At 36.0% G+C, this 20,213-nt stretch overlaps 1 protein-coding gene across 21 annotated transcripts in view; it reads right to left on the bottom strand.

Moving 5' to 3' along the window:
- LOC105499024 (muscleblind like splicing regulator 1) overlaps positions 1–20,213 on the bottom strand; it is a 219,842-nt gene that overhangs the window by 64,990 nt on the left and 134,639 nt on the right. Inside the window, exon 1 of one of the 21 annotated variants that reach the window (XM_011771419.3) lies at positions 635–9,175. The exons of the other annotated variants lie outside the window; for them this stretch is intronic. Coding sequence (XP_011769721.1) covers positions 635–637 — 3 coding nt within the window. The 5' untranslated portion in view covers positions 638–9,175. Of the gene's footprint in view, positions 1–634; positions 9,176–20,213 lie in introns of those variants that run through there. 21 annotated transcript variants of the gene reach the window in all.

Here is a 20,213-nt window from a genome sequence, read left to right as displayed (position 1 = left end):
CCTAAATACTATTCAAGCAATTGAAAAGATGGTTCATTACAATAAACAGGTAATCCCAAACTTTTTTGAGAATCTTAATTTATCTCTCCCTGTTACCTGACAATCTACCAAAAAACAAAACAAAGACAGACAAAAAACAGAAGAAAAGGTAGAATAGGGTCAAGGTAGGGCAGCAATAAAGCTTAATACAGGATATATTACAGAAAATAGATGACTGTTAATATGAAGTGTGCTGTGAAACCAGGGTGGAAAAAAACGCAGAGGAATGACAAACTAGGAGTGGAGCGCTTTCAAAAGCATATTCAATTAACCTGAAATGATGATATGAGTTAAGTGTACTAACTACATTACGCCAACGAGGGAATTAAAGCTCAGAGAGGCTAAATGACTTGCCTAAGATCACACAGTAGCCAATCAGGTCTGATATCGAGTCTGAGGATTATGTCTTCTATAACAGTGGTCCCCAACCTTTTTGGCACCAGGGATCAGCCTCATGGAAGACAGTTCTTCCCTGGACTGGTGGTGGTGGAGTGGGGAATGGTTTTGGGATGATTCACGTGCATTACATTTATTACGTACTTTATTTCTACTATTATTACATTGTAATATACAACAAAATAATTATAACACTCACCATAGAGTAGAATCAGTGGGAGCCCTGAGCTTGTTTTCCTGCAACTAGATGGTCCTATCTGGGGGTGACAGAAGACAGTGACTGATCATCAGGCATCAGATTCTCATAAAGCATCTCCAACCTATATCCCTCGCATGCACACTTCACAATAGGGTTCACGCTCCTGTGAGAATCCAACGCCGCCGTCACTGATATAATAGGAGGCAGAACTCAGGTGGTAATGCCAGCAATGGGGAACAGCTGTAAATAGAGATGAGGCTTCATCCACTCACTGCCACTCACCTACTGCTGTGCGGCCCAGGGTTGGGGAACCCTGCTCTGTAACACAGCTGACTTCGCAGGAATTAAAAAAGCCACGAGGGCCTGATAGGTAAAATGGCAGTAACTACAACTACACAGGTGGGAACATTCCAGCTAGGCAACAGACAGTAGCTAAAGCAATCTGGTTGGGGTAAAGGCTTTGTTCAGGGGAGGTTAAGAGTTAACGCAAGAGTTAAGCGAAAGTAACGTCAATGCCAGGTTAAGAACTCTACAACATAAGCAAAGATAATCCATCCATCAAATGCTCTTGTGGAGGCCTACTTGGATTTTAGGAAGATACTCCTTAGTGAAGATGACCTAAGGATACAGAAAGCCTGCACTCATTAAAAGAATTCAAGAGTAATGACTGATTGTCTGGTTATACAGGACCTAACAATCCAAGACAAAACAGCTGCCTAAATTGTTCAAGTAGGATAGCAAGGTAAGCTGGCACACAAATGTCTTCTGGGAAATACAGCACCAAAATGGTTGAGAAGAAAAAACAGACAAACATTAATTAGGACTATCATTTGATAAACAGCGTAACAGTTGGCCTGCATCTGAACAAAAGTTTAAAATAATTTATGCTACAAAATAATGAAAATGTACTAGTCACTCCATTAACCTTGAAGCAATAACATATCTGCTATGAAATCTTAAACTTGAAAAATATTTCTCACAGGATAAAAACTACTTATCCATATTTTTGTTTTATACACTGTGAATATAATAATTAAATAAAAGCTGAAGGCTGGGTGTGGTGGCTCACGCCTGTAATGCCAGCACTTTAGGAGGCCAAGGCGGGTGGATCACGAGGTCAGGGGATCAAGACCATCCCAGCCAACATGGTAAAACCCGTCTCTACTAAAATACAAACAAAAATTAGCCTGGCGTGGTAGTGCATGTTTATGGTCCCAGCTACTCGGGAGGCTGAGGCAGGGGAATCACTTGAACCTGGGAGATGGAGATTGCAGTGAGCCGACATCGCTCCACTGTACTCCGCCCTGGCGATAGAGCGAGGCTCCCTCTTGCGGGGGAAAGAAATTAACTATGGATGATGAAGGGAGAAAATTACCATTTATTGTTTATGCTCTTCCAAAAGAGTAGTGGACATAATACCCATCTAAAGGTCCCCCAGAGTCAGGATTCATCTGACACTTGTGCCTGTTTATTTTCTGTATAGTAATTGTGATGCCTGTAATCATGTTGCTTATTTATGTGTTTATTTATCGACTAATTCCTGCACTAGGGAATACGGTCCGTGCGGGCAGGGGCTCTGTTTCACCTAGCTTAGAGTGTGCCACAGAGCGCTGAATAAAGGAGAGACTAAATCTCACATAATTGTGTCAAGGATTCTATAGCACCAGTACTGTTACTCCCCACTTTGCTGACAAGGATTCAGACATCCTGTGAAATTAAATAATTTGTACAAGGTCACAGAACAATTAAGGTGTCGGAGACATCTGCATGATGCGTATGTACCATATAAACAGATTTGGCAGGCTATATTCAGAACTAAAACAGTGTCAAACTGAAATTCAAATAGCTAGTGGTGTTTAAAAATGCAGCAATTAAGCAAACAGTCTGTGGAAGACTCTTCTCACTGTATATAAATATAGTCAGACAGACTTCTTATAGCTTTCATCACAGTACACATTTAGTTAAAATATGTATTTCACACTAATTGACTATGACTATTTTGCAAATTATAAACAATGTTATCTGTTACTCTTTGGAAAAATTTGGTTTTGCCCTCAAAATATTACTGCTGTCTCAGTGATTCTCACTTTGGATGAAATTGTGAAGAAAATCTATCCAACAATCTTGGTTTTTAAAATGGTAGGTTCGTTTTAGAAAACCATGTAGGATGAACTGAATGTCAGTGATAAAAATAGATTTATAACTAAATTGGTTACTCTCAATAACTGCTGGAACAGCTTAATAAATTAGACACTATTTTTCCAGTATAGTTCACAGAAAAAAATTATTTAAAATAATTTCATATCTCCTACTAAAAGTGATAAAGAAATTACCTTTGAGAAAACAATTTCTACAAAGAACTAGTAAACTACATAATACTAAAATTCACTGTGCCAACTATAGCTCACACATAGGAAAGGGGAACATATATCCACATGTTGTTCATACTCTATTTACATTTATCCATTAATAAATATATATTAGGTATCTACTTGCCTATCATTATGCTGGATAATGCAGGATAGAAAAAGAAATACAAAATGCAATTCCAATTGGTAAAGAAAGCTAGTTATAGAAGACATCAATGGAAGGTAACTTCAGGAGAAACACTCTCAAGAAGAGGTACAAATAAAGCTGGGATGCTAATAGTCAAACGATATTCTCTCAGACCTGAATCATATTTCACCCTACCATTCATTTCCTTACGAAGGTAAGTCAACGGCTTTCTCACCCAGTGTTGCAGTATGGTTCCGGAGACTTTTAGTTCTTTGCTGCTATTCTTGGGTATATTCAATTCTCAGAAAGTAAAAGGCCTAAAATTATCATGCCCATTAAAAGTTATCTGATACCTGGGATTAGTCTTGGATATCAAGAAATTCTCTAAGATAGATTGTAGCTGCAAGCTAATTCTAACCTACATTCCAGATTTAAAAGCCATTCAATGACCACAGGCTCCTTCTACTCCCAGTCTACTGGGAATACAGTGTCTATTTTCCAGCAGTTCAGGACTATCTAGAAAACAGGTATGCATGGAAAAGGGATTTCAGGGAGGAATGACAGAAGTCAAGGAGACAGGCCAGGGAGGGTTGGGTGAGACGACAGAGATGTTTATGTAAAGGAGTTCTGGTACTTTCCTATGGGAGATATCTTGGCAAGAGATTCTGGGCTCCTTTTAGGAGGTACCTTGAAGCAATAAGATAGCAGCACTCTAGAAACTTAGGATCCAAGGCAACAAATTGTACACCATTTTAAAAACTAGAAAATTCAACAAGTCATCTGTACAAGCATGCTTTCCTGTTAAAAACAACAAAAAAAGGCCTTTGGGATTTTCACTCAGAATACTTCTCAGGAATATTTTTACATCTCATTTAAAGTTTCCCTGACATTACTGCAAAAAAGTGGGAGTAGCTACCTTTCAGAAGTACGTGTTTGTATTGTCAGAACATGGAATATTCTGAAAAGTGCTTTTGTAATATATCGTCTTTCTTTGTGTATATCTTACCCATCTGGAGATTATGGCTCACGCAGTTAAGGCTATTACATAATTTTGCCAAGGAGGACAAAAATAGACAGGGTTAAGAATAAATGTTAAAACGGACATATAGTATTCAAAATCTCAACACTAAGGCTTTGAATGTTTTGTTTTACTTCTTGTTGCTGCTTTTAAAAAGTAGAAATTCTGGGATAGTAGTTTATTCAAAGAGGCAGAAGTAGGGTAAGTATGCTGATTTTCAAAAGCATTCCATTCATTTTTTGAGTTTTTAAAAAGCACATGAAATGTAAATATGTACAAAAGGCTCAACTTGTTGAATTCTGTCTTCCATTAACACCGCTCCAACGGTTTTAATATCAATTTTACTTCTGAATTTTGTCTCAGAAATGAGCTCTGAAATTGATAATAAAAGTATTACATAGAAATAAGTGAAATATGTATTAACATATGTCTAATGTTACCTAAGCAGGGGATTTTATTTAAAAAAATAATAAGACCCATCTTCAAGTACTTCTTGCTGAGATTTCTGTTCATGTTGCACTATGTAAAGAGAAAAGAAGTCTTTATGCCACTACTTACTATTTATAAATTTCAACTGCTTCTCTATAATGTAAGCATATTTTTTATTTTTGCACAAAATGACAGGACTTAATCAGGAGCTCTGTATTTGAAACCCATGTTCAGTAAAAGAAATGACAGTTTGCAATTTATTGATATTATAGAAACAAAGGAAGTGCCAATACCTTACTACCAATTCCCTGCAAACTCAGCCTTTCCCACCAAAATAGAATTGGAATGCATTCATCAGAATTTTCAAAATGTGCTTCCCTGTTAGCCCTGTGAGATGGGGGTGGGTACGGGATAGACAAACAGATTCAGCAAGCCAGAGGCAATTGAATGTACTTCTCAGTGCTTCCAACTGGGATGTCAGCACTTTAATCATCAAATTTGCCTTTTCACCTCTCATATATACTCTATTTTTCATCTTGAATTATACCAAGGTGTTTTCTATAGAAAATATCACTACAGTAATGTCTGGCATGTGTTTAGCAATATGCTGCACATGTCAGGCAGGAGCTAAATGCAGAGAATAAGGAAGCATGCAGAATTAGGCCCCCAACACTGTCAGTCTTCCTCCCAAAAGTTTTCTGGAGCTGTATGAAATACTGCTTCCCATGTGATTTTCAGGAAAGCTTTATGGACCAAGTTTTCAAATGCAAATAACAAGGTCAAAAGGAGGAAAGTTTATAGGTATGAGAAGCTGGAAGAAAAAACGAAAATGTAAAAAGGTCATAAATTTGAATGGTAGTGTCAAAAATCTGTGAACAGAAGTTTAAGCAGTTACATAACATCTGTCCTTGCTATGAAGAGTTCATGGTTCAAACTTAGAATCATTATTCATTTTAGGTAAGGTTTTAATTTATTTAAGAAAGGGCAACTTAATGTGTAACATTACGCGGCAACATTCTTTTAAAACTGAAAAAGGAGAGAGTGCTTAAGAGTAGGAACTCAAAAAGCAGAAAGATGTATTCAGGTTCAAATCCCAGTTTTTGCCATTTGCCAGCCCTGTGGCCTTGTACATAGCACTTAATCCTCTAAACCTCTGTTTCCTCATCAATAAAATGGGGATAACTATACTATCTCCCTGATAAGGTTATATAAGAGGATTTAAATGGTGATTTGTGTAAAGTCAATACCTAGCACCTAGAGAACACAGGCAGAGTTTAGCTGTTGTTCTTATTATAAGTTTATCTAGATTTGTTAAATGAAAGTTTTCTAGTCTCACTCTCACATCAGTACACTTCAAAGGCTTTTATGCATTGTTCTGGTTAAGCTGTGTCTTTCCAAAAAGTGCTGCTTCTGCTCTGCTACTCTGCAGTCTTTAGGGCAAAGGAATTCTTGCCTGTGCCCTGTGACCCTCTCCCTGCATCAAGTATCCCAGTCCAGTAACAGTTTTACTGCTACTTAGCTTTGATTTGCTATTACAATAAAGAAGGTATAGCATTTCATTTTCAAACACTATCTTGGCCTAAGTCACCAGAGGACTACAACCCACTTATATCAGTGTGTATGTGTGCGCGCGCACGCACGCGCACACATGCAGAGAGACACAGATCAATATCCATACAAATACAGCTATGCACCATGTAATGACAGTTCAGTCAATGATAGACTGCATATTTCACAGTGGTTCTTTAAGATTATAATGGAGCTGAAAATTCTTAATCACTGAGTGACACTACAGCACAATATATTACTCATGTGTTTGTGGTGATGCTGATGTAAACAAATCTGCACCGCCAGTCATATAAAAGTATAATACAATTATGTGCAGTACAAAACGTGATAATAAATGACTGTGCTACTGGTTTATGTATTTACTATACTACTTATTGTTAGCTTACTCTAATTATTAAAAAAAAGTTAACCGTAAAACAGCCTCCAGCAGGCCTGTCAGGAGGTATTCCAGAAGAAGGCATTGTTATCATAGAAGATGACAGCTCCATGCATGTTATCATAGAAGATGACAGCTCCATGCATGTTACCATTCTTGAAGACCTTCTAGTGGAACAAGATGTGGAGTGAAGACATTGATATGAATGGCCCTGACCCTGTGTAAGCCTAAGATAACATATATGTTTGTGTCTTAGTTTTTAAAGGTTTACAAAAAAAAAAAAAAAAATAGAGAAAAGCCTTAAAGATATAAAAAGTTTTTGTACAGCTGTGCAATCTGCTTGCATTTTAAGCTAAGTGTTATTACAAAAGAGTCAATACTTCTTTTTTTTTAAAGTTATAAATTTAAGAAAGTTCTTTGGAAGGCCGAAGCGGGCGGATCACAAGGTCAGGAGTTCGAGACCAGCCTGGCCAATATGGTGAAACACTGTCTCTACTAAAAATGCAAAACTTAGCCAGGCGTGGTGGCCTGTAGTCCCAGCTACTTGGGAGGCTAAGACAGGAGAATCTCTTGAACCTGGGAGGCAGACATTACAGTGAGCTGAGATCTTGCCATTGCACTCCAGCCTGGGCAACAGAGCGAGACTCCATCTCAACAAATGAATAAATAAATCAATAAACAATTACATGAAGGTTAACTTGCTGAAGAAAAAAAAATATACATTTAGTGCAGCCTAAGTGTACAGTGTTTGTCAAGTCTACAGTCATGTATAGTAATCTCTGAGGCTTTCACATTCAGTCACTACTCACTCACTCATCCAGAACAACCTCCAGTCCTGCAAGTTCCAATCATCGTAAGTATACTACATGGGTGTAAAAATTTTTAATCTTTCATACCATCTGTTTAGTGTGCCTTTTCTATGTCTAGATATATAAATACCACTGAGATACAATTGCCCTTGGTATTTAGTACGGTTACATGCAGTACAGGTTTGTAGCCTAGAAGCAATAGGCTATAACCATATAGCCTGGGTATGTAGGAGGCCACACCATCTAGGTGTATGCAAGTATACTCTATGATGTTTACGTAATGACAAAATCACCTAACAATGCATTTCTCAGAACATATCCCAATCATTAAGAGATGCGGGGCCAGGTGCTGTGGCTCATACCTGTGCTACTCCCAGCACTTTGGGAGGCCGAGGTGGGTGGATCACCTGAGGTCAGGAGTTCGAGACCAGCCTGACTAACATGGAGAAACCCCACCTCTACTAAATACACAAAAATTAGCCAGATGTGGTGGTGCATGCCTGTAGTCCTAGCTACTCTGCAGGCTGAGGCAGGAGAATCAATCGAACCTGGGAGGCGGAGGTTGTGGTGAGCCGAGATCACGCCATTGTACTCCAGCCTGGGCAACAAGAGTGCAACTCCATCTCAAGAAAAAAAAAAAAAGAGATCCATGCCTCTATAAAAGGGTAGGTACAGAGATTGATCCCCATTCAAATCTATGAAATATTTCGTGTCAACTTGGACACTGTTTAAAAGAATGTGAATTAGGCTCTAAATCAAAAAAGGTTTATTATTAATCTTTATTAATAATGTCTACATTCACATTTTCCAGTAACTCAGAAACTATTCCTCCACCACTTCACCTTCCTTCTTTGCCCTTATGTTAGAACATGATTCACTGTATGTGATAAAGATACTTCTTCATTTAGTCACTTCATCTACCTGAATACCTGTGTAAATAATGCACATGCAGGCTACCAGATATGCTGCCAGATACCTACTGAATACCATTAATAATGCTTCCAGATTTCCAGCTCTAGCTTTCAACTGCTAGGCCTCTGAACCAGAATCGGTGATCATTTCCCAGGAATTCTATGTCCCTTTCTATCCTACCCTTTTCCCATAGAGTACCTAGTCATACCTCCTCAAAGTTAGAAATTTTAGATTGGACCTGGGTGGGTAAATGTAAGAGCTGGGAGTCTGAAGCACTCACAATCAAGGGAACTGCACTTGGCATAGAAATTGAGAGCAAAGAGAAGACAGACATATATTGTTTCACTCAACTATAGGACTGGGACTGGTAGGGTTAATAAAAGCTGAAAAGCTAAAACCTGTAACTACTGACATTCATTATACTATTCTCATTTCTCAAGTCCTGTTTGTAAAGCACTGGTATGAAAAGAGCCTGATAATTTAATGTTATGTGCTCCATGGACCTTTGTAAATTCCCAAATGGACAAATACTCCATCCTCTTCACCATAGTTATGGCTTATGTGAACAGTCAACAAAGATATCTTGAAGAGGGTGGCCAACTAAATGCCTTCTCCAGCTGAGTCCTCAAGCCAACTCAGAGCACCTGATGTAAATTTCCTCCCAAGGACCAAAACCAATCGATTACATGTAATGAATTTTTGGGATAGTTCCTGAGTACTAAAAACCAGAAATCTAAACAAGAATGTCAAGGGTCTAGTGAAATCCTGTTGGCCCATAAAACAACTCACAAGGCCTGTGGTTCTGAGAATGGATTATTTTACAGGGAGCTGTAGGCCATCTAATCTTTATTTTTACTTTTACCTTTCTCACTAATTTATGGAAAAGCCTTGGCAAACTGGCTTAACATTCTTCAACTAAGTTTTTTTTTTTTTTTTTTTTTGAGACGGAGTCTCGGTCTGTTGCCCAGGCTGGAGTGCAGTGGCCGGATCTCAGCTCACTGCAAGCTCCGCCCCCCGGGTTTACGCCATTCTCCTGCCTCAGCCTCCCGAGTAGCTGGGACTACAGGTGCCCGCCGCCTCGCCCGGCTAGTTTTTTGTATTTTTTAGTAGAGACGGTGTTTCACCGTGTTCGCCAGGATGGTCTCGATCTCCTGACCTAGTGATCCGCCCGTCTCGGCCTCCCAAAGTGCTGGGATTACAAGCTTGAGCCACCGCGCCCGGCCCAACTAAGTTATTAATAATACCATCTCATCCTTTTCTTAGACTACCAGAAATAAATTCATACAAATATGCCCACAGAGCATATATGCATATGTGTGTACACATACTTATATTTATAAATATATATACACACAATTTCTTTTAAATATAATTATAAAATTACAAGAGTCATAACTGCTCAGGAAACATATGGATTAGAAAGATACAAGGGCACTTTACCTAGATAAAGTTGAACTATTCAGCCATAAGAGCTTTCTGTGACTTCTGATGAAAAGGACAAAAATCCAAAAACACAGTAAGGACAGTTTTAAGAGACAAAGATGATAGATGGGAGAAAGGAAGACTTTTACAGAATATCTGCAACAGTGAAAAATAATTAAAATGAGTGACTAATCAGATTTTGGTCCTTGACTACATGAACTCATGACTTTTGAAGAGGGGGAAATATACAGTTTCATTTAGTCCTTTCATATTTTAATTTTTAGAAGACAAATTTGATTTTAATATATTAAGTCTTGAATGCAATTTCCTTCTTTCCAAGAATTTGCTTTATTAGCTTTCATTTAATAACAGTTTTACATTCAACATGAACTGCAATACCGTCTTATACTTGGTGCAGGGTTATGCTACCGCAGTGATATAAAAATAGCAAAGACCAAAAAAAAAAAAAAAAAAAATACACAGCAGACTGGAATAGCTTAAAAATTGAAGCTTTCAGATAAAGCACTCTGAAACAATTACAAAAGATACAACACCTGATTCTTGGCTGTATGATAGATCTTCCTTCATTATATAATATTAAAATCACCTGAGGGATTCATAGTTTTTCCTTCTTAGAACTAAAGACTATTAAAGCTATACTGGGTCTCAGAAGGGTTCAAAATTCAAGCTGCATTGGCCTGCTGTGTCTGTTTACTTAATCTATTTTTATAACACTGCAGTAGCCAGATTCAACTTACCAAATACCTGCTTCAACATTCTGCACCACATTGATTCAAGAAATAAAATTCATGAGAAAGAAAGCTCCAAACTATGTTTCTAACAAATCAATCTATACTATTAAAGTCAGGGCCATAAGGAAATAAAAACTATAAATATGCTGCTTTTAAAAAGTCTAAAATGTTGCCTAAAAGGACTTTAGTTTTTTTTCAAACTTTTTTTTTTCTGCCAAGTAAGGCACTTACCTACTTTACTTGTGTGAAATAACCCAAGTTGCTATTTTCAGTTTGCAAGCCCTACGTGTATCAATTCTCGGCAGGTATCTTGACACACCAACAAGATGCTGAGATAGATGTATCATCTGTATAGCAACTTACTACACATACTGTAAATTATTTAACAAAATAAATCCTTGACCATGAACATCTTTCATGCCAAAGAGCAATGCCAAATCTAACTTTTACTTTGTGAAGCATTTCTAACAATTCAATGTACCCAAGAAAAATCCACTTGCGAGTGCTGACAGAATGAGATTTGCCAATTAAAAGTTGTTGCCATAGAAACAGCCTTTAATATGTTCTATGAAAAATATGAACAGGTTATGCTCTCTCTTCAGGCATCTACACTTGAACATAAAATGTGAAAAACACAATTAGAGAAGAGTGTAACAGTTTCCCAAGGGAGCATCAAATGCATTCTCTTGTTCACAAAAAAAGTTCCTTTTTTCAACAAAAAATGAACACATGCTCTATTTTCTTGAATTTTTCATAGATTATTTGACTAATATATCACTTCACTGTATGGGATGATTTTTCTTTTTCTAGAATTGAGCTTTTTTTTCCCCCCAAAGTACTCTAGATTTATATATTATTAAAATCTTCAAACACTGTGCTCTTTGAAAAATAACTTTAAAAATATCTTTTGAACTACCCAAGGGAAAGATCATTACAAAGGATCCTTTGACATTCTAAACATTCTAAATACCACATGTTAAAAATATTTCAAGTACATCATTGAATGTTCCCGACTGTTGACACAAGGGATTTATATGGGATAGACTTCAGCCAGATGACCATAACCAGCCACAGGACATAAAATAGTGAACTACTCTATCACTTTTATTACTGTTTTACTAACACAGCCCATGACAAGAATTCTAGACATAGTGCTATTAGTCTTCAGGTGGTGACCCAGAAGATAAATATTAATGTTTGGTAGAAATTCTATCATGCATTTTCCAGATTGCACCACTTCGATGTCACTCGAAAAGGCAAGTGACACATTTAAAATCTGATTTTTGAAAGTATCAATCTATTAGCATGTGTCTTGATTTATTATGCATAAAATGAAAAGATCATATGACTTATGAAATGTAAAATTATTTATTCCTTTATCAGTTGAGGACAGAGTTACCCAACACAGGTTCTTTTCCTGAGATTTTTACTAGGGATGTATAATTTCTCTTGTGTTACACAAAAAGTGTAAATAATTCTGAAAACTACACCATAGTTATTTGACCGTCTTTTCATGCTTAAAGAATAAATAATAATTATCTGAATAAGCATTATGGGAATATTTCCACTGAGGAATCAAATCTGCAGGCAATACTCAAACAACTGGCCCACTCAGGACCACAGCCTATCTAATGGTACAAAGTTTGGAAATACACACTCCAGACAGCATAGGTTTATAAAAGTGAACATTTCAAAGCAACACAAAATAATGTCTGTTTTATCAGGCAAGAATGTTTTCTGCAAATTAAGATTTCAAAGTTTTAAAATCAAAGGTTGGAAAACAAACATCATATAAAACCTGCACCTGCCAGTGAATGTTGGAAATGACCTGCTTAAGTGCCTGACTTGGTCACTAACCAGCACTGTGACAGGCTGCCTAAAAGGATGTTAAACATGCTCACCGCAATTTATTTGTCATGTAGTTTCTTTTTCTAAGATATGCTGCTTTATAGTATTGTCATTAAACCCACACCTGAAGTTTGATGGTTTTTAAACAGACAATCAAGAATGATTTTTCACAAATGTAACTCTAAAAACCAATTTGAATTTAGTGTGGATATTTTTCAAACTGCATACATTTTATTTTCAATTATCTTTCTGTAACTCTCTAGTCAGGCAAAACCCAGGAGCAACAACTTCTGAGGATAAAGGGTTATTTTATATGCCAAAAAATTTAATGCCCTGATACACAGATAAAAAGCCTGACTATTGGAGGGTACTCCAATCGTTATGCTTTTCATTTAGGAAAAAGAAAAACATTTCCTGTAGGCAGTTTGGTACATTCTACCTCCATGGACCACCCTTCCCAAAGTGTAACTTTTATTAAAAATAAAACATTATAAACTTCTGTTGTACACTAAGCATATGGAGTCTGTAATAATTCAAATATAAACAATTGAAGTTTACATTTTGAAAAGTAACATTAAAATGTTTGTTACTTCATTACCCAAATAACTAACACACACTGCAAAGCCAAATTCTCATTTAATCTGAATAAATAATACATCTAATAGGTAATAAATCTAAAACTCCCTTTAATGGCATGAATTTATTTAGGTGCCATGAGTACAATATAGATCTGCTAATGTCCATTACATAGAACAGGGATTTGAAGTGAGTGAAGATGAAATCAATTTCTCTTCATCACAGATTAAAGATGCACCCTTCCACATTAATCATTTTTGCTAGGTGTTACCTTTCCAACATGGCAGCAACATCGTTTTCAAGGTAAAAGGATCCTGAAATGTATCATGACATGTCCACATTCTGAAAAGCATTCATCTATCACCTCAGCATGAATACAATGCAGAGCGGCCCAGATGATTCTACAAAAACAACTCAGGAGGGATCACTTGGGAATTAGCTCCATGGCAGCTACTCCACAGGCATAAGAAACGTTTGTTGATTTTGTTACAATGACTCCTTTACACCAGCTCATCTAGTCTAATATAATGTATTCCACACTCATGGAACAGTAATTCTCTAATTCTCTATAACCAAGGTTTTCAGATCTTTGCTGCTTCCAGAATACCCTTGGGCTCTGTACAATGCATATAAACAGCTCTTAAACTGTGGTGAGGCATGACACAACACCTCTGTATGTTACAGACTCACTCTCCAGAAAATTACATGTGGAATTACATAACATTTCAGGGCTTTTGAATATCCTCAAAACTCAAATATGGACTCCTCATGGGTTTGGTGGACCTTGTAAGAATCCCAATTGTAAGGTGAAATTCTAAGTTCTGCCCATTGCAGTAGCTGTTACAGACGACAAGAAATAAGGTTTGTCTAAGCAGTCAAGAGCAAGGCAGTTTGCAAAAAACCATTCTCTGTAAGCATTCAGATAAGTTTTAGTAGGTAATAAAAGGAGATTATAGAAAACACATGGTAAACTTGTGTCAAAACAAAAGCCTGATGCTACCTTACAAGAGAGTATCTCATGGGCTCCTTGAGTCCAAAGATGGAATCAGGCAGGTCTTCCTTTCTCCTGGTTATGAGCTAGAAGAAAAATCTCACTACCTCTCAAGTGAGAATCATTCCTCAAGAGATGTGACTGGGAGACATGGAAAAACCCTAATAAGTACGGAGTGATATACAAGATAAAGTAGCATTATAGAACCAGAATGCTAAAGCAAAATATAAAATGAAGTTGAATAAAATGCTAAAGATAACAAAAACCAGATTTAAAAGGTGAGGAAAAAACAAGGAAAAGATAGCCCCTGCTAGGGCAACCAGTGTAAAAAGAAAAGATAATGCAACAGAAAGAAACCTATTCAACTCCTATTTATATTCTGTCACTGAGGACAAGTATCTTCAAACTGGAAAAGTATTAAAGACAAATATATGTTGCATTAATTGTCTGGGATACATATTCAGAAGCATTCTTGGAAATAAGTGCTATTATAATGAAAAGAGCCTCTAGGGAAGCACATTGTTCTCAATGATTCGGGATTTTTTAAGTTTCATTTTCTTTTTCAAGCTTCAAATTCCTTGAAGCTTTAGGGAAGGGGCAGGAAAGTCCTACTTCCATTATCTATTTTTTCTTGCTAAAACAACATACGAATTCCCCAGCTTTTGTCCCTTTAAGAAAAATGTTATGCAACCTAACATGTTACGGCAAGGAACAAGGATTCTATCACAGATTCAAAATGTCCTCTTATATTTATTATTTTACATTACGATTTTAGGAAAGAAAAATATTTTCTTTGCCTTAATAAATAAATCATTGTCTGAGTGGCATTTGGCTTAACTACTGTGTAAGACAAACAGGATCAGAGTGGTCAGCTAGTTTTCCATTTGGCTCTTTCCACTGCCAAGTGGGTTTAAAGGCAAACTATTTCATACTTATATTTGCTTACTTGGTTGAATATTACCACCTCTGCTTACTAAACAAGTCTAAATATACCTTTCTTGGGGTAACTAAAGAGTATGTTATGCCTACTTAGTTACACTATGTTTGTTTCTAAATCAATTGACAAATACGCGAAGCACCTACTACGTCCCCAGCCTCAAAAATTTGTTCCCTGCATTGAAGTAGGTTAATATGTCAAAAGAACAGTTGAAAAACTGAAGTATAAGTTAATCAAGCAATTATTTGACATCTAATAGCTAAACCCTTCAAATTCTTTGGCTGATTTAATCAGTTTGAAAGTAAGTTAAGCATTTCAGAGAACAAACCATAGCCTTTTCTCACTCTAAGTTACAAAGCTAAACTAGATAACATTTTTTAATCAGAAAAATTAAAAACAAACATTTCACAGAAATAGGCTGTGGAAATTAACATGTGAATGAAAAGAATTATTTGCATGTTAAATTATGAACTATTTTCATAGAAATATGAATATTGAAATATAAAATAAAATTCTGCTAACTATGGAATTACTATATAATTACCCAAATGAGTTTTCTAACAAGTGACTGTCCAGGAAACAACACAGACACACTTATCTATTCTGCTTTAATATTCCAAAAAGTAACCAAAATGTACTCATATTTTTATGCTGTTTTAAAATTTAAAATATTTTAACTGTAAATAGGAATTTTTCTTTACAGAATAGTGTGCACTTATGGGCAGAGTTTATTTTTACTTTTTTTGTTTTTAGCAAGTAAGGACACATAGTAGCTCAATATGCTGTGGACTTTTTCTACTCCTGCCTGAAGTATATAGACACAATTCTAGTAAGGAAAGCTAGAAACTGTTGCTACCTTTACATACAACCATATTTGTACACAAATCCAGATGTGTTCATATTACAATCCAGCCTTTGTTACAAGTAACTTTGAATGTGGTCAGAGTTTAGAGCTGCCTTTTATATAAATGAAATGTAGATATACAACTTGTTATCATGAAAACATCTATTATAAAATCTTAGTTTGAGAAAAGATGCATGATTGTTACCATTTGGATTTGTCTAAAAACAAGATAATTTTATGAAGCAAAGCCAGTTTATCTTATTGCTGCCCCTCCTTCTGTTTTATTAACTGTGTGTTTCTCAAATACTAAGGTATAAGAACTTGCTATTAATAAAAACAAAACATAACAAAAATACAAAGATATTCTCACTTAGAATTGGCTTGTGAATAGTTTGATTATTCAAAGAGTCTGTGTGTGTAGTGCCACAAAAACATGTGAATATTCAGAAAGAAAAATATTAACTCATTGCTTAGAAAAATGTGTAGTGGCATCCACACACATTTGAAATACATAAACAGAAGTGCCTTTAAAAAAAACTCAATATAGGAAATGTTTAAAGTTGTACAAAGTACATAACATGAAAATGCAGTAACTCCCACATGAAGGGCTAAATATAATGTATTAAGGTATCTGAAATATTACTCTTTTCAGCTCATACTCTGAGCTCAAAATACTCTTGACACATTTACACAAGGTTTTGAAGGTAAGGATAATGAAGCCAAAGCTGTAAAACCTCTTTCAATACCTCTTTAGAGGCTTACATCTAGTAATCAATTAACAATTGTAAAGTTTTTCCATTCATGCTATTTCCCTGTTGATTCCCCTTTTCTTCTCAATCTCTCCATTCTATTGGGCTCAATGCCCGTTTAGACCTTACCATAAACTTTGAGTTTAGATACAAGGAAATAGTCAGATTTAAGCAATTTGGAAGATAAAGAGCACGTCAAATTCTCAAAATATTCCACTTTCTTCAGACACTGTATTTTAGGCATTCAATATGTTCTACAACTGTTAATGTTAAATTTTGTGGGCATTTCCTACTTTTAGACTTTATGATGCATCTTTAAACTTCAAGTCTGTAACAAAAGGAGACTTTCCAAATATAGAGAACGTAACAGTAAGTGACGAATACAGAAGGAAAATTTCTTCATCACAAGGTTATACAACCTGATATGTACTACTGAGCAATGGTATAAAAATCTTCATATTTAGCAATCTTTATGAAGATCTTTGTGGTTTAGAATTAATATTAATTTATCTGGGCTAGGAATAGCAGTCTTGTGGTTCCAGGTTCTGTTTTACTTTTAGAAATTACATCTTTTTAGAAGGTATTTAATTGCCTTATAGTATAAACATCCTATGTAAGTAGCCTCCGTCTATCCCAAGGAAATTAGTCTGTCCTATTCCAATGGAGCAGAGGCAGGAAAGCTTAACCTATCTTCTGACTCAGTCTTCATCTGAATCTTTAACTAAGGGGGGAAAACATCCAAAATAAGACAAATTTTAAAACTTCTCAAAAACAAAACCCTACTGCAACCTCATGGTTCTTCAACAATATCTGCAGCAATTATTAAGTGTAGATGTCATTTAGAAAATTTTTCAGAGTCTGCCTTTGTAATGCCAAACAAAAACATATCAATATCCAGAAGGAGAAAGTATTACGTCAGTACTTAGAACAATGTGTAGCGGCATGCACACACATTTGAAATGCATAAATAGAAGTGCTTTAATTTAATGAAGACAATTCTGAACAATTTGGAAAGGTCCCCAGGAAAGGAAAATACATCTTGCCAAAAATGTAACTCATAGTCAAAATAGTTTCAAAGAAAGGCTAAAATAGTTTTAATATTTAAACCTTCAAGAAAAGCTGCTACCCCTCCATAGGTGGTTTCTATTACAAGGGAAAACACTGTAATTATCCAATATTAATGATCACTGGTTGACAGAAAACTCTGATAATGTTTTTCAGAAATAACCACATTAAAAGCAGAGAGCTAAATATATAGGAGTTTCTGCTTCAGTGTAAAGTCTATCAATTTGCCAAGAGAAACCCAAGGTTAATTATCAAAAATGTCAGTGGTGACTTTATATGACAAATTTTTAATTTAATTTCCATTGCTTCTAATCTACTTTGAGATTATTTGGTAACGTTAAACATGCAGGATGACCCTTTTACAAATCAAAATATAGTTGATAAGAGCATTCAGTCTACTACAAACGTACATTGTAAACTTCAGGCCAGGCATGGTGGCTCATACCTGTAATCTCACCACTTGGGAGGTCAAAGAGGGGGAATCACTTAAGCCTAGGAGTTTGAGATCAGCTTGGGCAACACAGTGAGGCCTGATCTCTAAAAAAATTCAATAATCAGTCAGGCATGGTGGTGTGTGTGCCTGTAGTCGCAGCTACTTTGAGAGCCTGAGATAGGAGGTTTGCTTAAGCCTGATGGGTTGAGGCTGCAGTGAGCCGACTGCACCATTGTATCCCACCCTGGGCAGCAGGGCAAGACCTTGTCTCTAAAAATAAAATATATAAATAAAATAAGAATAAAAATTAAAACTCCTGTTTCAATAATGATGCAACATAGTATCTTGGGTATGATTTCTTGATATTATTGGAATTATAAAAAGCCTTGGAAGATTTCAAAGGGAAAATCTCTCAAAGGAAAAAGTAATGATATAAACATATTGAAAAATATTTTTGCAAAAAGCTGTCTAGCTATTACATAAGTATCAGGTAGAAATATATTATTACCTACCTAAATAAATATAGAGAGGTAGCATTAAAAACACGTTGTTGTATTATATTGTAACTGTTTCTTGGTAGGAGCTATCATGCAAAACAGAAATATTTTAAAAAGTACATTACTATATCTCTCTTGAGTAGCTAGAACATACATTAATTTTTAAAAAATAGGGTCTTGCTTTATCACTCAGGCTGGAGTGCAGTGGTGCCATTATGCCTCATTTCAGCCTCCAATTCCTAGGCTCAAGTGATCCTCCCACCTCAGCCTCTCAAGTAACTAGAAACACACCTAGCTAATTATTTTTTGTTTTGTTTTGTTTTTGTAGAGAGGAGTTCTTGCTATGTTGCCCAGGCTGGTCTCAATCTCCTGGCCTCAAGCAATCTTCCTGCCTTGGCCTCCCAAAGCACTGGGATTACAGGGATGAGCCACCCCTCACAGCCTGAAACATTCTTAATACAGTTAGTCCTCACTTAACATCACCAATAGGTTCTTAGAAACTGTTACTTTACGTAAAACAGTATACAGCAAGTCCTCAAATAATATATATTGTTTCTTTCCTTCAAGGTCATTTAGTTATAACACTGATGAGAAAAACAATTGGTTTTGTTATACCACATTTCATGTTAAGTCATAGTTTCCCAGAACCTTTGGAAGACAGTAAGTGAAGATTTACTACACCTTGTCCTTGTGCTCATCATTTGATAGCTCAACCTATTATGAAACAATAGATTAACATGATAGATCTGATCATAGATGAAATTTAGGTCACTGTAGAAGTTAGTTAATGTATTCAATGTTAAATAATTTTAAACAATACCAAAGATTCTGAAACATGAATGCCACCTCCAAATATATTAATGTGTCCCAATATAGATTTCAATTCCATCAACAATTTGTCTTTGAACATATGACAACTAACATTTCTTGCTATATAATGTGTACTATACCCTGTTCTCAGAGCTTCACATACATGAGACCCTAGAATTCTATTCAATAGACCTTTTATTGTCCCCAAATAAGAGATGATACACTATAAATGAACAGGTTAATTTACCAACGGTCTTTGCTGGTGAATGGAGGTGTCGGGGCTTGAATTTAATTTCAGTTCTATAACCACCTGATGGGTCCTAGCTACTACACGACTTCTTTACTATCTACAGGTTCAGGTCTCTGCAGACAGTATAAAGGACAGCAGTAGGTAGTTTCAAATCAACCCAGATTCAAAGGCCCACATAAAAACAGGGGCCAGGCCAATTCAATGAAAAAAGCATCTTATCTAAGCATAATTCTATTAAATGTAGTAAAATATGATCTAATAAAAAATGAGAACACCTTTGAAAAAAGGAACAACCACAACCATCATTAACGGCTTCTCACCCACAATGAAACTCTTTCAACTACTTGGAATAGCCTCACTGTTTTTACTATATTATCCTCACTGCCACAGTTGTGGGGCTTTGTTTTAAAACAACAAGAAGTTTCCATGTAAATCACTAACCACAAACTCAACTTCATATAACATTTTAAGTCTAGGGGAAGCAAAGGGAAAAGGGAACTAAAGGGAAAAGAGGAAGTGAGGAAATGAAGAGAAACTAGCAGAAGATAGGGAACAAAAAGCATGCAGACTTCAGCTGAAGCAGTAAGACCCTATTTCCCCAAGAAGATATATAATATGTAAAATAATAATATATATTACTATATATATTATATATGTGTGTGTGTATGTGTATGTGTCTATATACACACACACATATATAGTGCTACACCCAACTCATCTGCTAGGAGATGGACATGCAGCTAATGACATGAGGCTTCTGCATTCTTTACAGCAGCTCTTACTCCTAAAAACACAC

Source organism: Macaca nemestrina, chromosome 2, assembly GCF_043159975.1.
Source record: "Macaca nemestrina isolate mMacNem1 chromosome 2, mMacNem.hap1, whole genome shotgun sequence".
NCBI classification, from domain to species: Eukaryota; Metazoa; Chordata; class Mammalia; order Primates; family Cercopithecidae; genus Macaca; species Macaca nemestrina.
Note: the sequence above shows the minus strand (reverse complement) of the source record. Positions and strands in the feature narration are given on the sequence as shown.